Here is a 22,807-nt window from a genome sequence, read left to right as displayed (position 1 = left end):
TTTCTTTTTCAATCAAATAAATATGTAGATCTTGAGCGTAGAAGCAGAAAATGATATCTGAGGACATTACAAACACATTTTACAAAAGAAAAACAAATAGGGTGTCTGAGCTGCAAGTTATGTAAATTATTGTCTTGATTAACTCAATAAATTGTTCAGTCTATAAAATGAAAAAAGATAAGAGAAAAGTGACCAAAAGCTTAAATAACTAGAAGGGCCCTTGGAGAACGCAGACCTCCCCCGAAGGCCATGCCCTAAATTGTAATGTCAACAGAACTGGAAAAAAAGGTTGTATCTGTCCTGTGATTTGGATCCACCCCCTATTTTTAATGTTTTTTTCCTTTGCGCATGCTACACCCTTCCACCCAGTTTAATGAAAATTGGGCCTGTAGTTTTCCTGTAATCTGCTGACAAACAGACCAACTGACCCAAAAATAATGACCTACTTGGCGAGGTAACAAATCAGGTGCAAAGAAATAAGTGTGCATGTTTTGATTGTTGTTGTTGTTGTTTTATTTTTGTTTTTGTTTTTAAGTGGTAAAAATTTAAAGTTTTATCTCAGTAAATAATGAATAATTCATCACAAGTCCAAGATAACATCTTCAAATGTCTTTAAGCCCGGAACCTTAAAAATAATTAGTTCACGATTAAACAGAGAAAAACAGCAAATCATCAAATTGGAGAAGCTGGAAGCAATACATGGTCTGGGTTTTTATTTGAAAAATGACATTAATTAATTAATTGTTCAATTATTTATTTAAGCTCTAAATACATCCACAGTTATCAGTATTAGTGCACACTTCTGTCTGGCATAGACAGTTGGATTTGCTTCATTGATTCTATTACTTTTTTTTTTGTATAATATTAAAAGTTGCTGAGCAATTAGAGCCTAATCACTCTGCCATCATATCATCTGCACGCAATTAGCTTCTCCTACAATCAGCACCCTGAAATTCAAATCAACATGTCGTTCACAGAGATCATTAGAGACACTGTTTGTTTCAGTGTAATTTTACCAAACCAACATGCTATTTTGATCACGTAGACGGTGCTGTGCTTGTGCCTCCTCTTTCTCTCTCTTTTGTCCTCCATGCTCATCTTTTGGGTCTCCATTTTAAATTCTTCTCATGATTCATCAGAGGCTCCTGAGTCGGGCTGTGTGAAAAGGATTGTGTGAATTGTGAAAATAGTAAGACACCAGGTCAGTGGCCCTTACACCTGCACTTTAAATCCATGGCATTTTGTCCGGTGTGTTTCTCCTTGTTAAAAATGCATGAACTGACTGAACAGGAGAGGCTCTTCAGCCTGAGAAGCACGGCTTGTCTGAAAAATTCATGAAAAAGGGTTTTTATCCCGCCGCTTGTTTTGCAGAGTTGGAGAAGAAGAGGAGATTGTTGTCCGATGTCATCAACCGGTGCATCTCTGATCCTGTTAGTCCTGCACAAAAACATGTTGGTACTTAAGCATACACACAAAGAGGCGTGTAAAAACACAGAACAATGGGTGAATAAGAAAGGTCTCTCTCTCTTTTCAACTCCATATGTGCTTATCCTCAAAACAAAGAGAGAAAAAGAGAGATAATTCCACTTTATCAAAAAAAGTTATACGTTTTTTTGTAGGAATATTTTTTGTGATGTTAACAATGTATTCAGAGAGTTTAGAATTTCAGAACAGGGCAGCATCAACGAAGAGTCCAAGGTTAGCGTGCAGGGTGAGCCAACCAGCCTGCTCCAAAGAACTGTGGAGAGCATTTAATTGAAAAAGGGAAATATTTGCACTTGACATTTTTTCCCTAACCTTGGCATCAGCAGATGACAAAGCAGTCTCCACTCAAGGTCTCCACCCACTTGCATGTTTTGGAACTGTATCCCACATTCTTTCTCAGCAGATTTGTTCAGTTTTGCTAACTTGACATGCCATAAGTTATTAAAAGGTTTTAACAAGTCTCTAACAAGTCTTATGAAGTAGCTATATGATGTCGACATATCTCGGTTGAGACTTGCATTTGCACAGAACAAATCAGACAGGTTGTAGTCTACAGATCTAATAACAGCCAATCACAACAGGCCATGGTTTCATCTAATATGGACTGAAAAGGGTAAGACGCGTCAGAGGGCCAATGAGTAATGATTTAGAATCTCAGCCAAGTTAATTTGAATATTACAGGCGGTAAAAAGAGGCTAAAATAAGGGAGATGGGACAAATGTGTTGCTTATTTACGAGCAGTTGCATCACAATATTAACATTAATTTTTTATTTTTTATTATTATTATTAGTTTATTTAAAAGGGGACAGTGCAATTTCATAAAACACATGATTGTACATTGTTAAAAAAGCCAGAGTTAGCCAGAAGGCTAGTTTTCATCTGTAGTCCCCTGGCCATGATATAAGAAAGCAGAGAATTACGAAACAAAAAACAAAAAAACAAAAAAACAAACAACAACAAAAAAAACCTACGTACTATATACAAAATACATATACAAACACTTACTATACAATTAAGAAAAAATACAACATCACATACAACATCACAACATAACATTTTATCATAACATCAAAACAACACAACAGGCTTATCTTTTAGTGCTGGCAGCTGTAGGGGTTGATAAGCCAGAATTTCAACTTTTTTGTGAAGGCCTTGTATGTTGTAATTTGTATTTGTATTTGTGGTTTTTGAACACCAATATTCATTCTGTTTTAGCTCTATGTTTAGTCTCCACCATCTCCTGAGAGAAATATCTGGCTCCACTGTGTTCAGCAGCTGACTGTGTCATATAGGTAGTGTACAGTGTTTTTTTTTTTTTAAGTACTGTTCAATATTAATGCACACAAAGCCGTTATTAAACTGTTGAGGCTCATTTCCCCTGTCACTGAACGCTGTTTTAAAGTCTTGGTGGTTTAGCCATGGAGCTGTGAGCCAAATCAACAAACTGTCCCACTGAGGCCGTAGAGGTTCAAACCCCAAACACGCCAGCCCTCTCATTCCCTGACCACAACTCCCAGCCGCCGCAACACCACTCACACACACACACACACACACACACACACACACTCATAAGCACATTAGATGCATCCATAAGTCCTACAATTCATGAAGCAGGTAACAGTTTGGCCCTTAACACTCACCACCCTCCCACAAACAAACACACAGCAGCACATCCCTCCTCCCTGGGCAGTACAGGAGAGTCACTGGTGTGATTGCATTATTGATTGGCCTGGATATGTTTTTTTTTCTTCCTTCTTAAAAGCATTTAGCAATCTGGCAATTAGTTAGAGCTTAATGTAGGATGTCAAAACAGTGCTATTGATCCAGCGGGGCAAGGAGGAAAGATTGATCAGTCAACTCATTACGTTGCTGGCGCTGCCTCGTCATAAACACTCCAGATGAGACTCCATCAAAAGCCCATCCCTCGTTCACTGGCTCTCTTCTGCTGCTCTCTCTGCATCAAGCTCCCCAGTGTTTTCTGTTGTTGGCTCCTGATGCTTCTTTTCACTCTGTGCACCTGGTTGGAATTATTTCTTATTCTTTGGCCTGCTTATTATTGCTCTCTTGCAATTGTTTTCTTTTATTCAACTGATTACTTTCTCTTTCTTTCCTTTTGTTCTCCCAGTTTTTCTGGGGGTTTTTATCCTCTAGCTGTCGTCATTTGCCGTCTGCTTGTTTAGCAGTTTTCTTCAGACGTCTCGCTGTACAGCAGGAAATATACAAGCAGTTATCATTAAAATCTCAGAAAGTGCAGATTAAACTGATTTTGTTGAGTTTACGTCACTTAAATCAATTCATTAGTCAATCATATGAAAATCAGGCAGTTGCAGATGCACTTGATTCAATTTGCAGAAACACGTGGCTCAGCAGTCATTTTAGAGTGTCGTATTGTTCAGTGGATGGACGTTAAGCTCATTAAAGGTGGCACAAGCTGCCAAATAATGAGAGCTGGCATTTATCAAGCACTTCACTGTTTGAATTTTGATTAAAGTTGTTTTTTTTTCACCTCAGTACAATTAAATATTCAGCAGATCGCTACAGAACAGATGGGTTAGAATTTAAAGTTAAACTAGGAGATCAGAAAACAGATCATTCTGCCCTAACAAAGGTGTGGACTTGACAAATTATACAAATGAGTTTGGTTAGTTAACTGCCTTATATAATTAAAATACTAATTTGTATCTTTGTGGTGCATTTGGCATTGAAGGATTGGTTTAAAATTTCGGGCGATATGCTTCTGTTCATTGGACTAATAATTAGAACGCTTATAGTGCTTGTTAGTGTTAATAGTTGTTTTGAATTTTGATTTGAATACTTTTATTGTTTTCAGGTCAATTAGCTTATTTATGCTGAATTTACTGTTGCAACACAACAAACAAATGAGTCAGTAGATTTATGTTAATTTAGTGAAAAAATCTATAACAGTCAGTTCAATAAAAACACAATTTATCAGCTTAAATGTAATTACAATCTTAAAGATCATGGTTTTGTCCTCTTTGACAGCACCTTTGGGGGATAAGCGATAATTGAAAATGATTCTTCTCATGTGATTTGTTACCTCATTAAAAACTTTCCTTGTGAGTTTATGGTCTAAGTCTTCCTTAATACAGCATGATGTGCATTTTGTAAATTAAGGTCCCATTTAGAGTAAAATAGATAATGGCAGGGCTTTCTTGTGATTGACAGGTCGCTGCCACAGCACACTGTGTTTCGTCTTTGAGTTTTCAGTTTATCTTCGTTCAGTGTAACATTTTGGTTGGCTGAGTGATAACTCCTCCCCAGCCTCACCATCTTGTCTTTACGTGGTGACTACTGGCTCCAAAAAAACTAAGATGTAGACAGCCAAAATGCCACTCTTGAGGCTGTAACACAGTCATCCACAAATCAGTGTTTGACATCACTGTGGCTACATCCACATCCAGTCATGGAAAAAATGATTAGACCACCTTTGTTTTCTTCAATTTATTGATCATTTTAATGCCTGGTACAACTAAAGGTAGCATTAAAGCCAAAGGTATGAGAATGATTTTGGTTATGATCAAGAAAAACATGGAAAATGGCTAGATATCAGCTCTTAAATTAAACTCTTATGAGGTATTTTTGTTGATATGATTATATTTGTCCAAACAAATGTACCATTAGCTGTACCAGTCATTAAAATGAACTGAAAAAAAAATGAATGAAGAAATTGAAAAAAAAAAAAGGGTGGTCTAATATTTTTTTCATCACTGTATTTTAGTCTTTGTTTTCCCCCATTACTTGACTGCCCCACCCAACTACACACCTGTTCCCACTTACCTCATCAGCCCTGCAGACAGTTAATCAGCCCTTTTCCATTCATTCATTGTCAGTTTGTCAAAGTTGTGATGTTGCTTTGTTATTTCTTGCCGTTTCTAGCCAAGCGAAACCTGGAACCTTTAACTGATTTTCTGCCTTCCTTTTGGATTTATTCGAGTGTTTGGACTGCCTTCTATTCCCAGTATCGACCAATGCCTGCATCATGATTCCTGCAACCTGCATTTCCTGAATCAGGTGAGATTCTTCAAATGTCGAATCTCAGGTGTAACCCTCTACACCGTTTAATAGCTCCAACATATATCTTTCTGCTGCCTTTATGCTCATACCTTCTGGCTTCAGCTTTGTACTCAAAACACACTATATTGTTGTACTGTATTACTTCAAAGATAGCATAAATATTGTCTATTTTTCAGTACTGTTCCTTAGCCTTTTGGCCTTTCGACCTGTCACTCCTCATGTCATCCATGTAATGGTGTGATTTGTGTGATAATTTTGTCTCAGTTCTTTGTGTGTGAGATTGAAAAAGTGAAGTGAGGAGAATAAGTGCATCATCAGGGAGGGTCATGTAATATAACAGCTGTGGCTGATGGACTTTGAGATTCACCTCATTTTCCATTTGTCTCCAGTCTTTTCAGCCCTTTATCTCTGCTGCACTTCTGCTTGTTTTTAGTGTTTCACTTGATAACAGCTTTCAAATGGGATGTCAGCACATTGAGAGAGGAAAAACAGCAGGAGCATAAAAGATAGTACTGAAGATGGCTTTGTGGATCAAGTCTAGACATCTGTTCTTACCAAAATCCTCCTATCTCCCCCTGTTTGTCTTACTCCTTTCATCTCTTTCTCTCTTGTTTTCTCTGTCTCCTCTTTCTCCCTTTTTCCTCATCTTCTCCAGCCGGCACCATCCCTTCCTCTCTCTCCTCCTGCCCCCACCCCCACCTCCGCTCCTCATCTCCCCCTGTGCCCCAACAAGTGTCTTATATTTCCAATGATGATTTAGCTCATAAATCTTGATAAAGCCACTGGCTGTTCCGTTTCGGTGGAACAGGAAACTCTTGCAGGAGCAGGAGGAGACAGAAGATGAGGAATGGCTCTCGTTCATGAGGTTGTCCTGTTTTTCTGTGTTTTCCATTTTGATGGTGTCCTCCGGGAGAGAGCATGCTCGAATATTGAGAGTGCCTTTTTCACTGGAATTCACTCGAGGGATCTGCAGAGGTGTTGTTTTGTAATCATATCTGTATTTGTTCAGCCACCCTAATATTTTAGGGTCTGTATCTAATCCTCGTTTTTGGATTTAAGTGATCCATTACTTCTAATTGTTTTACAGCCAGCTCATTAGTTTGCCTGTGATAATTAAACAACGAAGTTTTCTCTGTGTTATGGCCTCAGCAGACTGGCAGGGGAACAGAAATAAGACCTGTCTCCTGAAAATTATTTTATATACTATTAATTTGTTCAGTTAGAGCAAATGTTTGAAGGAAGAGTAAATGGTGACTGTTTAAAGGAGCACTAATTCAAACTGATTTGGAAAAAGTGCAGCCCAGTCACCAGAAAGAAATGCTGTCATTGTATGTTTCTGCAAACCACAGATACATTTATAAATATTTTTTGGCACCCTTTAGTGTCTGTAGGAAACACACTAGACTGTAGTAAAACAAGTACGAGGAGGAGGTTGGGGTGTTTGAAACAGCGAACCATGAATGAGAACAGGTTGCAGCACTTCTGAAACTTTAAGATTCAACATATTAGTGTTTTGCAGATCAGTCCAATGCCAACGTTTTATTCTGGCGACTGGGTTAACAGGTGATATTTCAAGGACATATGGCATTGTGCTTTTTTATACATTAATTTGAAGAACATACAGTCTCCTCCATCTGATGTTTTCATCTGATGGAAGGCTTTTTTTCTCCAGCATATTGAAAGCTTCAGTGCATGTTTGTGAAGTCTGTTTTCATTGCACTTTGTTGCATTATGTTTTTATCCATATACCATCTTTCCTCCATATTTTCCACCTCATCCAACAGTAAAATCATTTCTGTCTTTTTCTCAGGCAAAATTATTATTAAAAATGTGCATATAAACAGGAGGATGGAAACTATACAACATATTCTCGTTTCATTGCTGTAACCTTGAAGTTTCTTTGAGTGGATATTGACACACAGTTGTAGTCAATAGTTTGCAGATACATGTATTGCAATTGTTTCTTAATAATGCTTTAAAAATGTAAAAAAGTGGCATTATGTTTCCCTTCAAACATATTTGCTGTTAATAAAAAAATAAAATAAAATAAAAACTCTTGAGAGATCTGGAAGCAGACTCGTATCGCCTTTGCACTTGCTTTTTATGATGTCATGATCTTGTACTGTCCATGCCTATCTTACTGTGTTGTCTGGCTTGCTTGTATTTTACTGTACGTCCATGTTTTATTGCCTGTTCTGTCATGATGCACTGTCTGTCTTATTGTTGTAACTTTTAACCCTGCTGCTGTCTTCCCCTGAAAAAGAGGTCTTTGTGTCTCAGTGGGACCGACCTGGTTAAATAAAGGTTAAATAAAAAATATAAATGCTGGGGGGAGGAAAAATGTATTTGTTGCTATTTTTAGTTTAATGAAAAAAAAGTAATATGGAACAAAGCCTTATAATGTAAAACACATTCATTGTGCAATTTGCAGCAGGAAACTACCATAAATCACTCACATACAAGCACATATTTGTAGAGGAACACATCCACATGCACTCTCCTTCCTGTGGCGTTGATGATGTCACCACGCAGGTGCAGCAGTGAGGGATTTACCACTAATGACCACCTGTCATTCCCTTAAAATCTCTAATTGGTCCGAGTCATTACGAGGCGGCTTTGGCTTGCCTCGTCTTTGTCTCCGCCGAACCATTGTTTTCTCTCTCAGCCTATGTTTCTGTTATAATGACACATTTCCTCCGAGCAACAGTTGCTCTTTCCTGCTGCTCTGTAGATCTTCTGGGATGAGTCTCCAGCTAATAGTATAGTATTAAGGCAGAGGCAGCATTACTGAGGCTTTTGATGTACCGCACGCTTCATAGAGCCCAGCTCAGTGGCCATTATTTCCCTGGCTGTAAAAGGTTAAAAGGTGCTGAGATATTGTCTTTATAGGGTTTCAGTCACTCGGGTCAGGTGACATATCACCTTTTTGGCTATCTCACCACTCATTTAAGAGGCTTTGTCTGGCTTTGAACTCCAACTTGGATGTTTTTAGGTACAATTTTCAGGAAGCAGAAGCTTTTCTGTTGAAACAACTCTTCACATTTCTGTCACAAAAGCATTTTCCCCACTTTTGTGATCAAGATAAGGTCATGAAATGATGTGTTTTCTCCTCATCATTTCATTGTCTGTTCAGTGTGTATCATGGATGATGTCTTGACTGCCACTGGTTACATTTAGCTGGAACTCGTTGCAGTTTATCAGTGCATTCATTGGCTTGAAGGGGCACCACAACATTTAATTGTCTGTACTAAATCACACACTTTAGGAGTTTAGTTTTCTTTGCTTGTCACGTTCAATCACAGCCTCGCATTAGTTGTGGTCGATGTACTGTAATGCTTACTATTGTCCAGGATTTTCTCCAAATATCACATCATCATGTCAGACTGAGCAGCGGCAGCTTCCCTCCTGGCTACTCATAAATGACTCTGCTGTCCTTCCAGTCATGACCTTGTTGGCAATAATGACAATGCTGACTTTGATGGCGCTCTGCTGAGCATTGTTATTGTGTTTATTCTGTCTACATTGTTTATGTTCCATTTTAGTTATCAGTGTTTACCTGCTGAAGGCATGCCTGACCATGCTAAAGGTGGCACCCATATCAGTGAAGTAAAAATAAATGCCTTTACAAGGTCCTCCCTTTTTTTTTTCTTCCTTTAATGAGTTTTCCGGGGGTGTACATCAACTTCTCATTAGTTTGCCTTGTCATTTATACTTATAAATAATTATAATTTACCTGTTGGTGTTATGCAGCCTTTTGACACTTAAGATTAAGTGCTTTACAATTTAATTTAGCTTGACTTCCAACCAGACACAATTAAAAATTGCAGGGAGGAAATGGGGGGAAACAGGGCAATAATGGACTTCTTTTTAGGCAATATTAATGTTAGCAGTTTAGACAGAGATGGACGCTGATTTGACAGTTATGTGTTTTCAAGTCTCCTTGCAAACTGAAGCCTCTGCACCACTTCCAATGAAGGAAATTTCAGTCCTCATATTGACTGCTTATATTGCTTATCATATTATGTCTTGTAGCTACTGTAATAATCTTAACGATGTGCATAGTACATTTATATTGATGACTTGCAGTGGAAGAATTGCTACAACTTCACTTGCATGTTTGAGCTTCACTATGCAGAAAGAAGGTCATGCAGAGTTCAGCACCAGAAAACTTTTTTTTACATTCATCTGCTCAGGGGGGAGAGTTTCTCTGTGCTCACTTTAAAACTAAGTTTAAGAAGTGAACATATGATCACCGACCTGAATTTGGAAGCCAGTTGTTCAGTATGCAACTTACACATATCTGATGTGGGAACCTGAAACCTTCGGTGCACTTATACTGACAATGGAGTTTTCACTGAAGCAGGAGCAGCATGTTTTTTTTCCCTAAATGACCAAACTGATTGTTTAGGAAAGGATCCTGGTTTGAGTTCAAATAAGTATATGATATGGTTCTGTTACGTGATGTGGTTACATAGGTGACTTGGCGTGGTTATGCACAAACAACTTAACGTTTTAGTTTCACATAGGACACAAACACAAGTCTCCTTGGTCAAAATCCTGTGTTTCACCCAGATCTACGCGGGCTTTGTCTCTCTTTATGCAAAGTCATCTGACTTCCTTATTTGCTCTAATAAATGTATATACTGGTTGTAAAAAGCTGCTTGCACAGATTTCCTATACAACCATTTTTGGGTGTGCATGGTCTGAATTTTTCAATGAGGGAGAGGGACTAGATGAAACATTATTATATTCCTGAAGACGTGTCTGGAGGGTCTTTTTTTTAATGATCTGGGGGTCAAGCTGTATACAAGCCAAGCTCAGGCCTCTGAATCCCAAACCTCAGTCTTCACAAGCTGCCAAAACAAGCTGCCAAAAGGCTAATTAGTATTACTTAAATACTTACTTAAAGCAAATCAGTTATAACTAATTAAAATTGCCAACGGAAAACTACTAATATACTCTTGAGGAGTCCTCTGGTCTCGCCTACAGTGCCTCTTTTCCTCAAGAAGAACCGTTTTAGACCACGCTTATTGAGGTTAAGCATGTATTAATTGAGATCAAGGGTGTATTAATGCAGTCTTCAGGCAGGAAGCAGGGGAGGTGTTGTGAGAAAGATGTTTAGCTGGATTTAAAGCTCAGGACATTTTAGTCACATGATGCACGATGTCTGCAGCTGAGATGCCCCTCGGCCGTCTTCTGCGTTTGTCTTACCAGGACATACAGTAGATCAGCTTTTACAGCCTCTCTCATCCTCACTACTTGGTATGTGTGTGTGTGTGTCCGTTGATTAAAAGTGTTATTTATGAGGTTGAAGTGCTGAGCGCAGGGATTCTCCGCCGTACACCAAGGAGAGCACTACTACCACTTGCTTTCTTACCACTCGCACACATACAAACACACACACATGCAGTATGCTGAGTCTAGCTTCTTTTCCACACACACTCTAAGAACAAGGTGGATTTTGTGCCGCCTCGTGCATTTCTCATTTCCTTTCCAATGACGTTTTTATTAAAAGATAAATTGTAGACAGAGCTCTGTGTAAAAAGAACATATTAATTCAGCTGTTGCTTAATTGCATCAGGGATTTAGACGTACTCTCCTGTCCAATTTGCTTGTACAATTCCCTGCAAAAGCCCTCAGCCTGCTCCTAATCTGCAAACCAAGCAAGTGTTATATTTTTCTCTTAAAAGACACTGGATTTATACTGGGATTAATAGAATGGGAGAGATTTGGCATCAGTCAAACACTCCAGCTCTATCACTGAATTCAATTTAGCATATTTTTCTGTTTCTCTCACACCGCCCTGAGCAAGCCCGAGTGCATTTTCTGTTTCTTACAAAGACCCTCACTTCATTTTTTCCTCTCCCTCCCTGTCTGCAGGGTCTCTCTTTCTCTCTTTCTCACACACACACACACATAAACACACTCATAAACACACTTAACTTTTCAGTATATTCACTTGCGGGAGATTCAATATGACATAACACTTTTTATTAATTACATTGTATCACGACAGACTGGTCCACGTTCAGAGAGAAATCATATCATCATTACCATCATGACTCACTGTGATCACTTCCACCACGCAATTGTATGACTGTACAAGTTCCCTCTGGTGTGTTTCCCAGTGTGTGTGTGTGTGTGTTCACCATTGAAACGTTTGCTTTCCCAAATAACAGCCTGCTTGCAAAGACAAACATTAGCTAAATCCAGCAGAATATTTCCAGCTTTTAATTACCTTGTGTGCTTTGCAATACAGATGTCTCTTACATTTTTCGGGAGCATTTTTAGGCATAGAAATGACATTTTAACATTGCTTCCATACAGAAACATTACAGTGTTTTGTCCTTGTCCTATTTTTAAGCCTCTACAATCCAAACATCCACGAAACATCCAAAATCCTTCTTTTTTTCTACCACAGTGGCAGCAGTGAAACCCTCTAAACACAGACAAATAGCACAGAACCAAAAATACTGAAAAACAGAGATACTGCATATAGCAAATCACAGTTTCATTTTTCTTTTTTTGCAGCAGCAGTTAAGCAGTTTTGTGGTATTACATTCTTCAGGGCGTAGGGGCTCCAGAAGCATCCGAGCACAAAGGTAATCTTAAAGATGACCTTTATGATATTTCAGCTCTATTAGCTCAGACTGTGATGTGAGAGAGAGGGGATTAAATGTGATATGGATCGTAACACACTCAAAGTTGTGATGTGTATCTGTATGAGGAATATGCTCGCTGAGTCACATGGTTTAGCCCAAACTCAGCCTGATATTTATGTTATAGTGAGGCGAAAGAAAATGTCCATTAATATTGCTGATATACTTCTGTGAAATGTAGGCTTTAGTAAGCTGTGTAGAGGAGAAAAAGGCGGACTTTTTGAGTAATAAATAAAGCAATTGAGTGATTCCATAAATCTTAGCTGCCATAATACCAACCTCAGTCCTACACGACTGGGTAAAGTCATTTATCATGAATTGGTGAACAGCGACAACAAATCAATTCCTGATTCCTCCGTTGAATCTCATTGCATTTGAACTAGGATTTGGCTGGAATCTGAACCCGGCCTACGGATCCCTCCTGACTCACTCCGGCATCAATCAGTCTTCTCCACACACACACATACGAGATGAGCAAACACTCTGCACCCCGGGGGCTGCTGTTCTATCTTAAATGTAGTCGTGAGTCCCACGTATAGCTACCCAGAATTTCTCTGCCCTCCACTTCTAAGACAAAAGAAAGTAGTACAATCTAGATACTGACACAGTCCTGGACACAGCAGTTAGCGACGCTTATTTCTTTCAGCAGCGTATTCACATTTGTACATGTATTTTTGTTCGTTCCTCTCCTATCTCATTTTACAGAATAAAAAAATGAAAGAAAAAGTAGCACTTCTAGAGACCAAAGTTTAAGACTATCACGTACAGTATAGGCAGCATAGAAGAGGAAAGTTGGTTGAGTAGTCTATTTTACAGTAGGTCACTTGAAGAAGAGCGAGACAGAGAGAAGTCTGTGATTGTCAGTCCCTCCTTTTTCTGAGGTGTCCATTCATACAGCAGTTGTTGTTTTTCCACCTTTTTTTTCTTTTTTTCTTTTGTTCAACCAATATCTTTGATCTGAGGCATCGATGCGAAGACAGCCGAACTGCAGCCGGAGTTAAAAGTTTCACAGAATGCTCCTGCGTTGTGCTGACAGGTCTTCTTCGTAACAAACATCCCTCCTTCCTATAAATTTCAGACACATCACCGCTGTCCAACTTGACACAGTTCATTATATTTTTTAAAAAAAGGAAACACAGCAGGAACGTACACACACAGTGCAGCCAGCTGAGATGTTGTGGAGCAACCTCTTTTGACATATTGAATGCACTGTTTGCTTCTCACACAGGCCCTCTGTTATTGCGCAGAGTTTTTGAGTGTTTTTTTAATCGTGTCGAGTGCGCTCACTCAGTGCAAAACTCTACTTGACTATACAGCAGGGATGGACAGTGAGAACCTTGTCAATGCTGCAGCCATTAGCCCCTCGCTCTCATGCTCTGACAGGTGGCGATATTTTTGCAATGTGTCAAACTAAATCTACAAATGTGGCAGACTAGTGAAACTTCCATCCCTGTTGTAGAGTACGCCGTACACGAAGACAGGCTAGGTAGCTGTTAAGAGGGAGCCTGACATAAAAATACATACACACTCAAGATTATCTTACACATTAGCTAAAACATAATCAATTAAATTATCAATTTCAGTTTGTTGTTGCAAAAGGCAACATTAGATATAGAAAGAAATGTACAAAATGCTTCTGAATTTATAAATAATACTATAAATCAATCAAATCAACATTTTCAAGTTCACAAACATCAAATACCATCAAGTGCTGTTGTTAATAAACAAATATAAATCCAGATCGATGTTTTACAGCAAATCCAAATGGCTGTTAGTGAAACCGCAGTGATTATGACTTTTTAATCTGTAAAGAGTAAAATATGCCCCAGTAAAATGCAAAAACAAACAGTAAATGTGTTTCCTTGCATGCATGTTAGCGGTTTGTATATACAGAGTGTTCTGTGAGCGTTTTGACCAGATATGTGAGCTGTGCTGTAAGTGAGTGAAGTGGTTCTCAATAATGGGGATGTGTGGTGCATTATTGAGTTCATTTTCGGTGTAAGCTGTTGGTGGATTGCCAGTAAAATGCACGCAAAGTGTGTTTGTGTGTGCGTGTGGTTGAGGCCAGCCGTAGGAATGTGATGGGAGCGCGAAGTCCAAGTTGTGGCTTTACATAACGTCCGCAGGCCACAGTAATGATGGATGTTCACTTTCACTTTCTCCCTGAGGACATTCACACCTCCTCTCCCTCCTTTTCCACTCCACTATCTTCTCTTTCTCCTTCATCTTTCTCCACACGACCCACTCGTACCTTTTCCGCTCCCACCGTCTTCTCCTTTCTACTCCATTGCTTCCATTCTGAACTCTCTTCCTTCCTCTCCAATATGCATTATTACCTCTCCTCCTATTTGTCCTCTCCGCTGCTCCTCATTCCCTTTCCCTCTTTCTATGTTTTCGTCTCCTTCACCTCTACTCTCCCCTCCATCCCTCCATCCTTCCTTCTCAACCATAAAACAATAAGTCTTGAATGTCTGTGAGGAGACTGTGCTAATGGAGCCCATTAGGCTGTAATGAAATATACATTACACCATTACAGTGGACGGGGCCTGGCTAAAGCACTGCACCGCTCAAATAATAAAACATGCACAATTCAATTTCCTTCTCGTCCCGTTTTGAGTGTCTTTCTGTTTGCGTGTGTGTGTTTGTGTGTGTGTGTGTCGAGATGGTGGGATGACGGGATAAGGTATACTGTGTGTGTGTGTGTGTGTGTGTGTGTGTGTGTGTGTGTCCTGTGCAACCCCTCTAGCACACATGTGGTTTTCAAGGATGTCTGAGTGCTGAGAGCCTTGATGATTTAATATGGGTTGACCAAATGAACCACACCTTCTACAGCGCAGCCGCCCATACATGTGACCGTGATCTGACCACTCAAAACCCAGCCTCCCTTAGCAATCTTAACACCCCCCACTACCCCCACCCCCCAAACGGCAAGACCTCACGATTGTCGGACAGCTGCGGACAAATGAATCAATTGACCTCCGACACGAGTGCTTGACATCACAAGTGAAGCATCTGTCACTTCGAGGGAGGAGAAAAAAAAGTAGTCATCATGTTACCCTGTGCTGTATGACCGTGCAGTTCAGGCCTGAGCAAATTAATATGTAACAGAAAACTGTTTTCAGATATGAGTGCATATATCCTTATAATCATGTACATCAGACTGTTGCATGAGGAGATATTATAGATCAGTATCATATAGATCAGGCTGTTTTTACATTTATAGTATTCACAATTGAGGCCTTTACACACTGGGGGAGTGACAAATAAGTGGCACAAAAATGCAAAATACTTGCATCAAAACTTTTCATATGATGGTTGTGACAGTTTGCACAAACAGAGGACCAACCAGTAGGTCCTACTGACCCAGAGCAACAGCAGTCTGGGGTGCATTCAGCCCTCAAAAAACATAGTAGAATGGAAACAGTGGTGTGTTGAACACCCTGTTGTGTATGCAAGAGCAATGCCTTGACGCACTGACCCTCTCTGAAGCAACAGTTTAAAAAAAACATTGACATGCGAGTCAATCGCATGAAAAAAAAGAGAGAAGAAAATCGCCCCGGTGTTTAAAGGCCTTTACAGTGTAGTAGAATACCTCAGCCTTTTTCACCACAGCAATTCAGTTCAGCTTCAGTAGGCACTGTATTGTTAGTGATTTTTTTCTTCTTTTGCCAACCAGAAATCATCTTTTGTCATCTCACCTCCTAATTTTATCTGACAGGCAGAAAACCAAGATTGTGTTCACTTTTCCTGGTCGTCTTTTCTGTTACAGTCAATTTACTGTTGGTGTACCGGCGTGTTTTTCTTCAGCTGTGTTGTCGTTTCTTCTGGCCATGTTGGATGAATGCTGATATTAATACTCATGTACAGTTCTGAGGGACGGACAGACAGAAAGACACAGACAGACAGGGTGAGAGGGGGAAACACAGTGTCTTTATGGCTCTACATTGCACAGAGCCATTTCCTCTGAAATGTCTCACCGTCCTACAGTCTCATATTTACACGCAAAAGGATCGAAGCTTCTGGAAATCCTCCCAACGCTGCCCCTCCTTGAAGTTTCCAGATGTTCAAACGAGTCCTGCTGTCCGACAGGCAGCGAAGGATGAGTCACTAAATTTAAAGTCCTGTTAATCAGGTTTTCATCAATTTAGCCCCAGTCAGTTTAAAGCATTTGAAAAGAAGTGAGAAGCTTTTTTCCCCCTCCAAAGTTAAATTACTCTTAGTAAATGTCTCTCCGGGAAAGGAAGGAGGGAAGAAGTAGAGATGCACAAAGGAGAGGAAATTGGCAGGGAGGAAAGACGCGGTTGGGGATGAGTTGAGGAATTTTTTGATTGCCTTTTTAAAAGTTTGATAATAGCTTCACATCCTGTACAGCGGTACATTGCGCACACGCATTTCCACGAGCATCGCACACCTCATTTCATTCACAGGTGTCACCGTGTCCACCCCGGCACACACACACACACACACACACACACACATGCATGCAGCCTCAAATGCACAATAACCATCACCACCCAAATACACACACACACACACACACACACACACACACATCCTCCGTTCTCCTCCTTTGTTCAGCCCAGTATATCCAGATATACAGGTGAGGCTTTTGCCAGATTGAGGAGCAGACCATGAATTTCTTTGATGTTGAGTCTCATGTGTGGCTCTCGCTGCCAGCAGCCCAACATCAGGTCGTATACTTCTTTAGGACAGGTCCGGGGCCGCTGCAGCACCCTGCCCTGGGTTATACACTCTATCACCTGCAGACAAAGAAGGGAAGAAAGACGGATATCAAGTTTAACGTCAGCTTTCTCTTACTAAAGAAAACAAATAGAAATCCGGAAACTCAACAGTTTGAGCTGAAAGTCACAACTGTGTGCACGTTGAAGATGATTGAGCATCTGCTCAGTGAAGTTGTTTCACCACACTGCAGTGGCATACAGTGGAAATGTCACTGTGAATAAATTATTTACTGGAGTGATGAAGTTATACGACACCGGAGCAGTCAACCAGACAAATCAAATCCAATTTCTCAATAGCAGTGAGAATATGTAGTATTTTAACACACTCCAAAAATTCGATATTCTTTTAAAAACGACAGACACGCTTTAAATCTATTTTATGATTATGATGATGAGGATTTGTGGATCAAACAGAGGAGACCTTTTGAAACCCACACTGCACTGCTGTATACAGAGGAGAGCTCCCTGGTACAAAGAGTGTGTGTGTGTGTGTATATATATCGTTCTGGTTTGAAAAATATCTATACTGTTATTAGCCTGTAATGTAATTCAGCTTTTTATAATTTCCTCAACCATAAATACATTATGCTATGTGCGTGGAATGAATACCAATTAGTTGTTTTTTATTAAGTTCCAAATGTGTCTCCCAAATTGCAATGTTTAGGTAAAAGAAAAAGAAAAAAATTAATACCTGAAAATCAAGATCTCTAAATTATCAAGAATACAGTTTGCAATCATCTTCCGCTAATCAAGCAGCTACCTACACCTCCTCATCCTGTGATTGTTATCAGTCTGTGAGAGTGCTTTAATAATGAATATCTCATTTCAGAACAAAACTCCATATCCTGTGTAAAAGATATCTGAGCATGAGATATGGTTCAGGAGGTGAGTGAACTGTGACTTGAGAGAGATTTAATAGATGTAAACGGGAAAAGAAGGCCGCAGGAGGGGCTAAAGGTTAATTTTGGATGTAACCAGAGTGAATCAGGAGAAAAAAAGGGGGACTGCTGACATGGTTGGAAAGCTGTAACCAGAGTTGAGGACATCTTAGGGTTGAGGTCCAGGTGAAGGGGAAGGGTTGAAGGGCTCTGACACAGCTTTGTTTTCCGGAAACTGGGTCAAGACCCAGAGCAGGTCAAGACCGGGTCAAAGCCCTGAGTGTCTTGGGAGGATTTGTAAGTCATTAATCATTCAGAAGAAACAGCCAATTGTTTACATCTTTTTGTTAACTTGGCAGTTGTTTGTTTTTTTGCTGATACAGATGGTGTACATGGTGTATGTTTGGCTGCTTAGTGTGACTCTGCTTCTACTGAGTCAGGCCACTGCTTGTTAAGGGTTTCAATGACAATGTTCATACTCGTCATGTAACGAGCAAAAATACTAAACATTTGTTGGTCCCAGCTTCTCTAATGTGGTAATTTTCTTCTTTACTTTAGTTTATATTATTGTAAATTGAATATATTTGGTAGACAAGATAAGCAATCTAGCAACATCATCTTGTGCTTTAGGAAACAGGCATTTAAAAAATATATTTTTTGTACATTTAATTAGAAAAAATCCTCTTCAGAGTAAATAAAAATGAAAGTAATGGTTGGCTGCAGCCCTAGTCTTCAGTATATATGTTTAATGTTACAACCATCCTTAGACCAGGAGTGTCAAACTGATCCGTGGAAGGGTCGTGTGGCTGCAGTTCTGAACCGTTGGGACCCCTTGGCATTCATTTTTGATACACTGGGTCGCCGTTTTAAGCATGTGGTTAATGTTGTGAATTTAATCTACTCAGTTATGTTTAGGAAAACATTTTTTTTTCTGGCACTGGAGAACACAAACAACAAGATATTTTGTTGTATGAGTGTCTCCAGACCGCTGAACTCAGTGTAATATATGACAAAAAAAATATGGGACATTTCAAGAGCCCTTCTGAAAAACAGGGTTTAAAAACTGTAAGACAGATCTGACCCTGCACCAGCCTGACAGTGATGCCTGACAACAGCACCTTCCCTTTTCCCACACTGAATGGTGAGTTGAGCCAACAAAACAGCCCAAGAAAAGCTTTTAGTGCAGTAGTGCAGTGCAGACATACCATATCGTGAAACAATGATTTGCTTAAGCTTTATGAAATGAGAAGACTCAGGCCGAAGGAATCACAAGATGTAAACTTATGAGACACAAAACTGATCAAATATTTAGTGTTATTTCTAACTGAAGGGCTGTTTCTCATATCTCGGGCTGCAACATCTCGTTTCCAAGTTTCCATAAAGTTATGTGGTACTTTACACTATGATAAGTGACTGTACCTCATTATTGGAGAGCTGGTACCACGGCTGCTTTCCATAAGTGAAGATCTCCCAGAGAACAACTCCTAAACTCCAAACATCGCTCTCTGTGGTGAACTTTCTGTACATGATGCTTTCAGGAGGCATCCAACGGATTGGCAGCATGGTGTGACCTCCGACCTTTAGAAACAACACAGAAAAAGAGAGCATAAAGTCAGTATTGTGTACAGTAACTGTAAGAAAGAATGCAGATTTATAGAGCAGTTACGCATCCTCACTATCATCCTGACATATTCACTCACTGCTCTTCTATTTAAATCTATTCTATTCTGTGACATCATGCATTTCGAATGCACGGTCACGCAGCTTTCCACATTTCTTACTCAAGAAGGTTCACTGAGGAATTTCAATTCATTTTAAAGCAGCGCTGCAAACATTTCATTCCTGAAAACTGCTGCCTGAGGCATCTGAGCAAGGTTTGATGGTGAGGCACAGTAGATTGCATCATCTCCGTGACTATAGCACACCTCACTCCTGATCAGTGTATAATTTGATTTAACTGAAGGGGATTCAAGTGAAAAAGCATTGCTTTATATTCCCTCTGACAAAGAGTGTATGCATATACGTCTTTGAGCTCATGAGGAGTAATTAAATGGCGACTGATCACAATTTGAGGTTAAATGTGAATAATAAATTATACAGTGATCGACCAACTAATCAAAAAAGAAAAAGAAAAGTTGCTGGATAAGGTAAACAGTCTGTGTGATTTGAAATGTGTGAGCCAGTTTGTGTGAGTCATCTGTCCTCCATTACAAATAAATATGTGCTGGAGTATATAAACTGCCACTGTCCCAAGTGAGGGAAATTTAGTTAATTAAAAAATGTTTTTAATTAGAACTTAAATTGTAGCATCAAACATCAGAGTGAGTTGAAGCGATTGTCAGAAAGCATAAATCAGCAGCTAATCCCACACAGGAACTCACAGGCACTCTGAGAGACATTCGGTCATTTCATTAAGCTCTAATCTGAAGTGAGCCTTCGGAGCCTGTTTGATTGTTGCATTCATTTGCTGTTTTTACATTTAATAAACACGACAGTTCATTTCAGTGGAGACTCTCGCAGACTTTGACTTGTTGGTTTATAAATCTGGTTAATCTACTGAGGTTGGAGCGTGAAAACTGTTTCCAGTGCTTGAACTTTTAACCCTATCCTGCTCCAAGTGAAAGTGAGTAAAACCTAGCCGTGAGTACTGACGCCGTATATTCTGCTTCTCCTCCGAACATGAATCTACAGACCCATCTGCACTCCATTGCTCCACACAGATAGCCCAATCCATTTTCTGAGGTTTATGCCTGTTATTAATGGTTTGGTACCCACACTTGGCCTGTTTCTTTGTTAGTCAGTGGGTTATTTAATGGAGTAATAAAATGTGCACGGTCACATAGATAGCCATCATGTTCACTGGGACGTCTGGGGAAACATATCTGCAGCTCTTACTCTTCATCACCGGGCCCCTCGCTTTTTCCCCTGTAACGCTGTGTCTCGGTGCTGGTTCGTCTCTCACGTATTTGCATTTCTCTCTCTGTCTCTGTCAAAGTCCATTGTGCTTTATAGGCAGGCCATAATGATGCACAGTGTTGCCGAAGAAGTGTGGCACATGGGTTATGATGTAAGAATGATGAAACAGAATACAATAAAAAAGAAAAGTAATAGTTTGCACATTACACTATATACTGTATGTACACTGCACACACACACACACACACACACACACACACACACACACACACACACACACACATACACTGTACAATAGTATTTATACTACAACATGCACATACTGGTTGGAAATCCTGAATTTAGAGTCATAACTCTACATTCTCAAATGCAAAGATAATGTCCTTTAAGTGCATTTTCTGTGTCTGGGATCACTCCCTTCTTCACTACTCCCCATATAATAGGTAATCTGTTTTTTCTGAAGTTCACTTATGGCACCTACACACTATAGGACTTTCAAAGTCAAATTACATGGCTTGTCTGACTTATGTTATCTTTAAAGATTAATTACTTTATTGATCCCACAATGGGAAAATTCAAACTCTGCATTTAACCCATCCTTTTTACACACTAGTACACACACCATGCAAGGAGCAGTTGGTAGCTGTATTTGGGCGCACCCATGGAGCTGCGTACTGGGGTTAGCTGCCTTGCTTAAGGGCACTTCAGTCCTTCACCTGTCCGTCCTGGGATTCAAACCGACCACCCTCCGGTTACAAACCCGATTCCTAACCTCCACGGACTGCCCTTTACTTATTATCTTAACTTATCTTGAAGTTGTTGTGGTTTGCATATTAAACAAGGGATCGGCTTCACTGTGTCACACGTTACAAGACATTTCACTGGGAGGAATGCCCTACATGTGGTTCTTTAACCTACCTTTACTCAACAAAACACACATGAGAAGTGATATCTGAAAAGATGCAAGAAAGCTGCTAGCTTGTGTTCGACAAGGACACGTTTGTGCTAATATTGCTAATATTCCATGCATGCATGTAGAAAAATACCTGCGTTAACAAAGGATCAACAGTTAACAGTTTAACATGTTGTTTAAAATTACTTTGGAATTTAACGCTCATAATGCTCCACAACAGATGTTTCTTAGTACAGATTAACATATAACTGAACATTAGTAACTATAATTTAAAATGGATTTAGTGATGGATATTCCAGACTATAAAGACTATAAAATGCATTGTGGGTTTGTTAGCAGAATGACACTATTTTTGTTTCATTGTGAGAAATTTTGGGGGTGTTGTATTGTGCATAAATGTGAAAATCAGATATCACAGAAATATACTTCCAGGAAACACAGTGCATCATATGGTTAATAGATTAATATTAGATTAAGAATAGTGTATCTGATTCCAGACACCGCCATTGTTTATTCTATTTCTTTCTGTTCTATAGATAGTTTTCTGACATTATTTATTCAATGATGTTTCTGAACCTTTTTACATACATTAGTCTTTTTGTTTTATTCATCATGGCTGATCATTTCCCCTGATGGTCTGAAATATTAATATTGGGCTCCTTAACTGCAGGACTACATTTCTTTTATGTTTGTTAACTGTGTGTGTGTGTGTGTGTGTGTGTGTGTGTGTGTGTGTGTGTGAGAGAGAGAAGGGCGGTCTCTTCAAAAAGGCTCTAACGAAGCTGAATTGAAAGAGAGAACCGACGAAAGAAAACAAATGAAGAAGCAGGAAGGGAAAGCCTCAGATTAAATCTTCTTCTCATCGTCATCAAATATACAGAACATCACGTCTACAGTGGAGCAGCAGACCAAACACTTTCATAGATTTTCACTGAAGTGTAGACGGTGCATCTCTCTCTGTCATCAGCTCTTTTTCAGTTTCCTTTTTGCTGTCAGTGGCCTCGTCGTCAGTCTTTGTCTCCTTTGCTGTTGCCCTTTCTTTCTTTCTTTCTTTCTTTCTCGCTCTCTCTCGCTCTCCCTCGTTCTCACCTTCCCTCACTGCCTCTAAGCCCGCCTGTCTGTCTCTCTCCTCTCGGTCTTATAAATATGCATCATTTCAGCTGTAGACCACTGCCTGA

The 22,807-nt window shown here is 39.7% G+C and overlaps 1 protein-coding gene across 3 annotated transcripts in view; it reads right to left on the bottom strand.

Annotated features, from left to right (window-relative positions):
- Window positions 1-16,697: 16,697 nt before the first annotated feature.
- The window catches only part of ntrk2a (neurotrophic tyrosine kinase, receptor, type 2a), a 97,021-nt gene continuing 90,911 nt past the window's right edge, over window positions 16,698-22,807 (bottom strand). For all 3 annotated transcript variants that reach the window (XM_059336329.1, XM_059336331.1, XM_059336330.1), the window contains 2 exons: window positions 19,220-19,378; window positions 16,698-16,940 (listed from right to left, as the gene is read on the bottom strand). In XM_059336329.1, the coding sequence (XP_059192312.1) occupies window positions 16,755-16,940; window positions 19,220-19,378 (345 nt within the window). In that variant the 3' untranslated portion in view covers window positions 16,698-16,754. The remainder of the gene's footprint in view (window positions 16,941-19,219; window positions 19,379-22,807) is intronic.

Source organism: Centropristis striata, chromosome 7 (assembly GCF_030273125.1).
Source record: "Centropristis striata isolate RG_2023a ecotype Rhode Island chromosome 7, C.striata_1.0, whole genome shotgun sequence".
NCBI classification, from domain to species: Eukaryota; Metazoa; Chordata; class Actinopteri; order Perciformes; family Serranidae; genus Centropristis; species Centropristis striata.
Note: the sequence above shows the minus strand (reverse complement) of the source record. Positions and strands in the feature narration are given on the sequence as shown.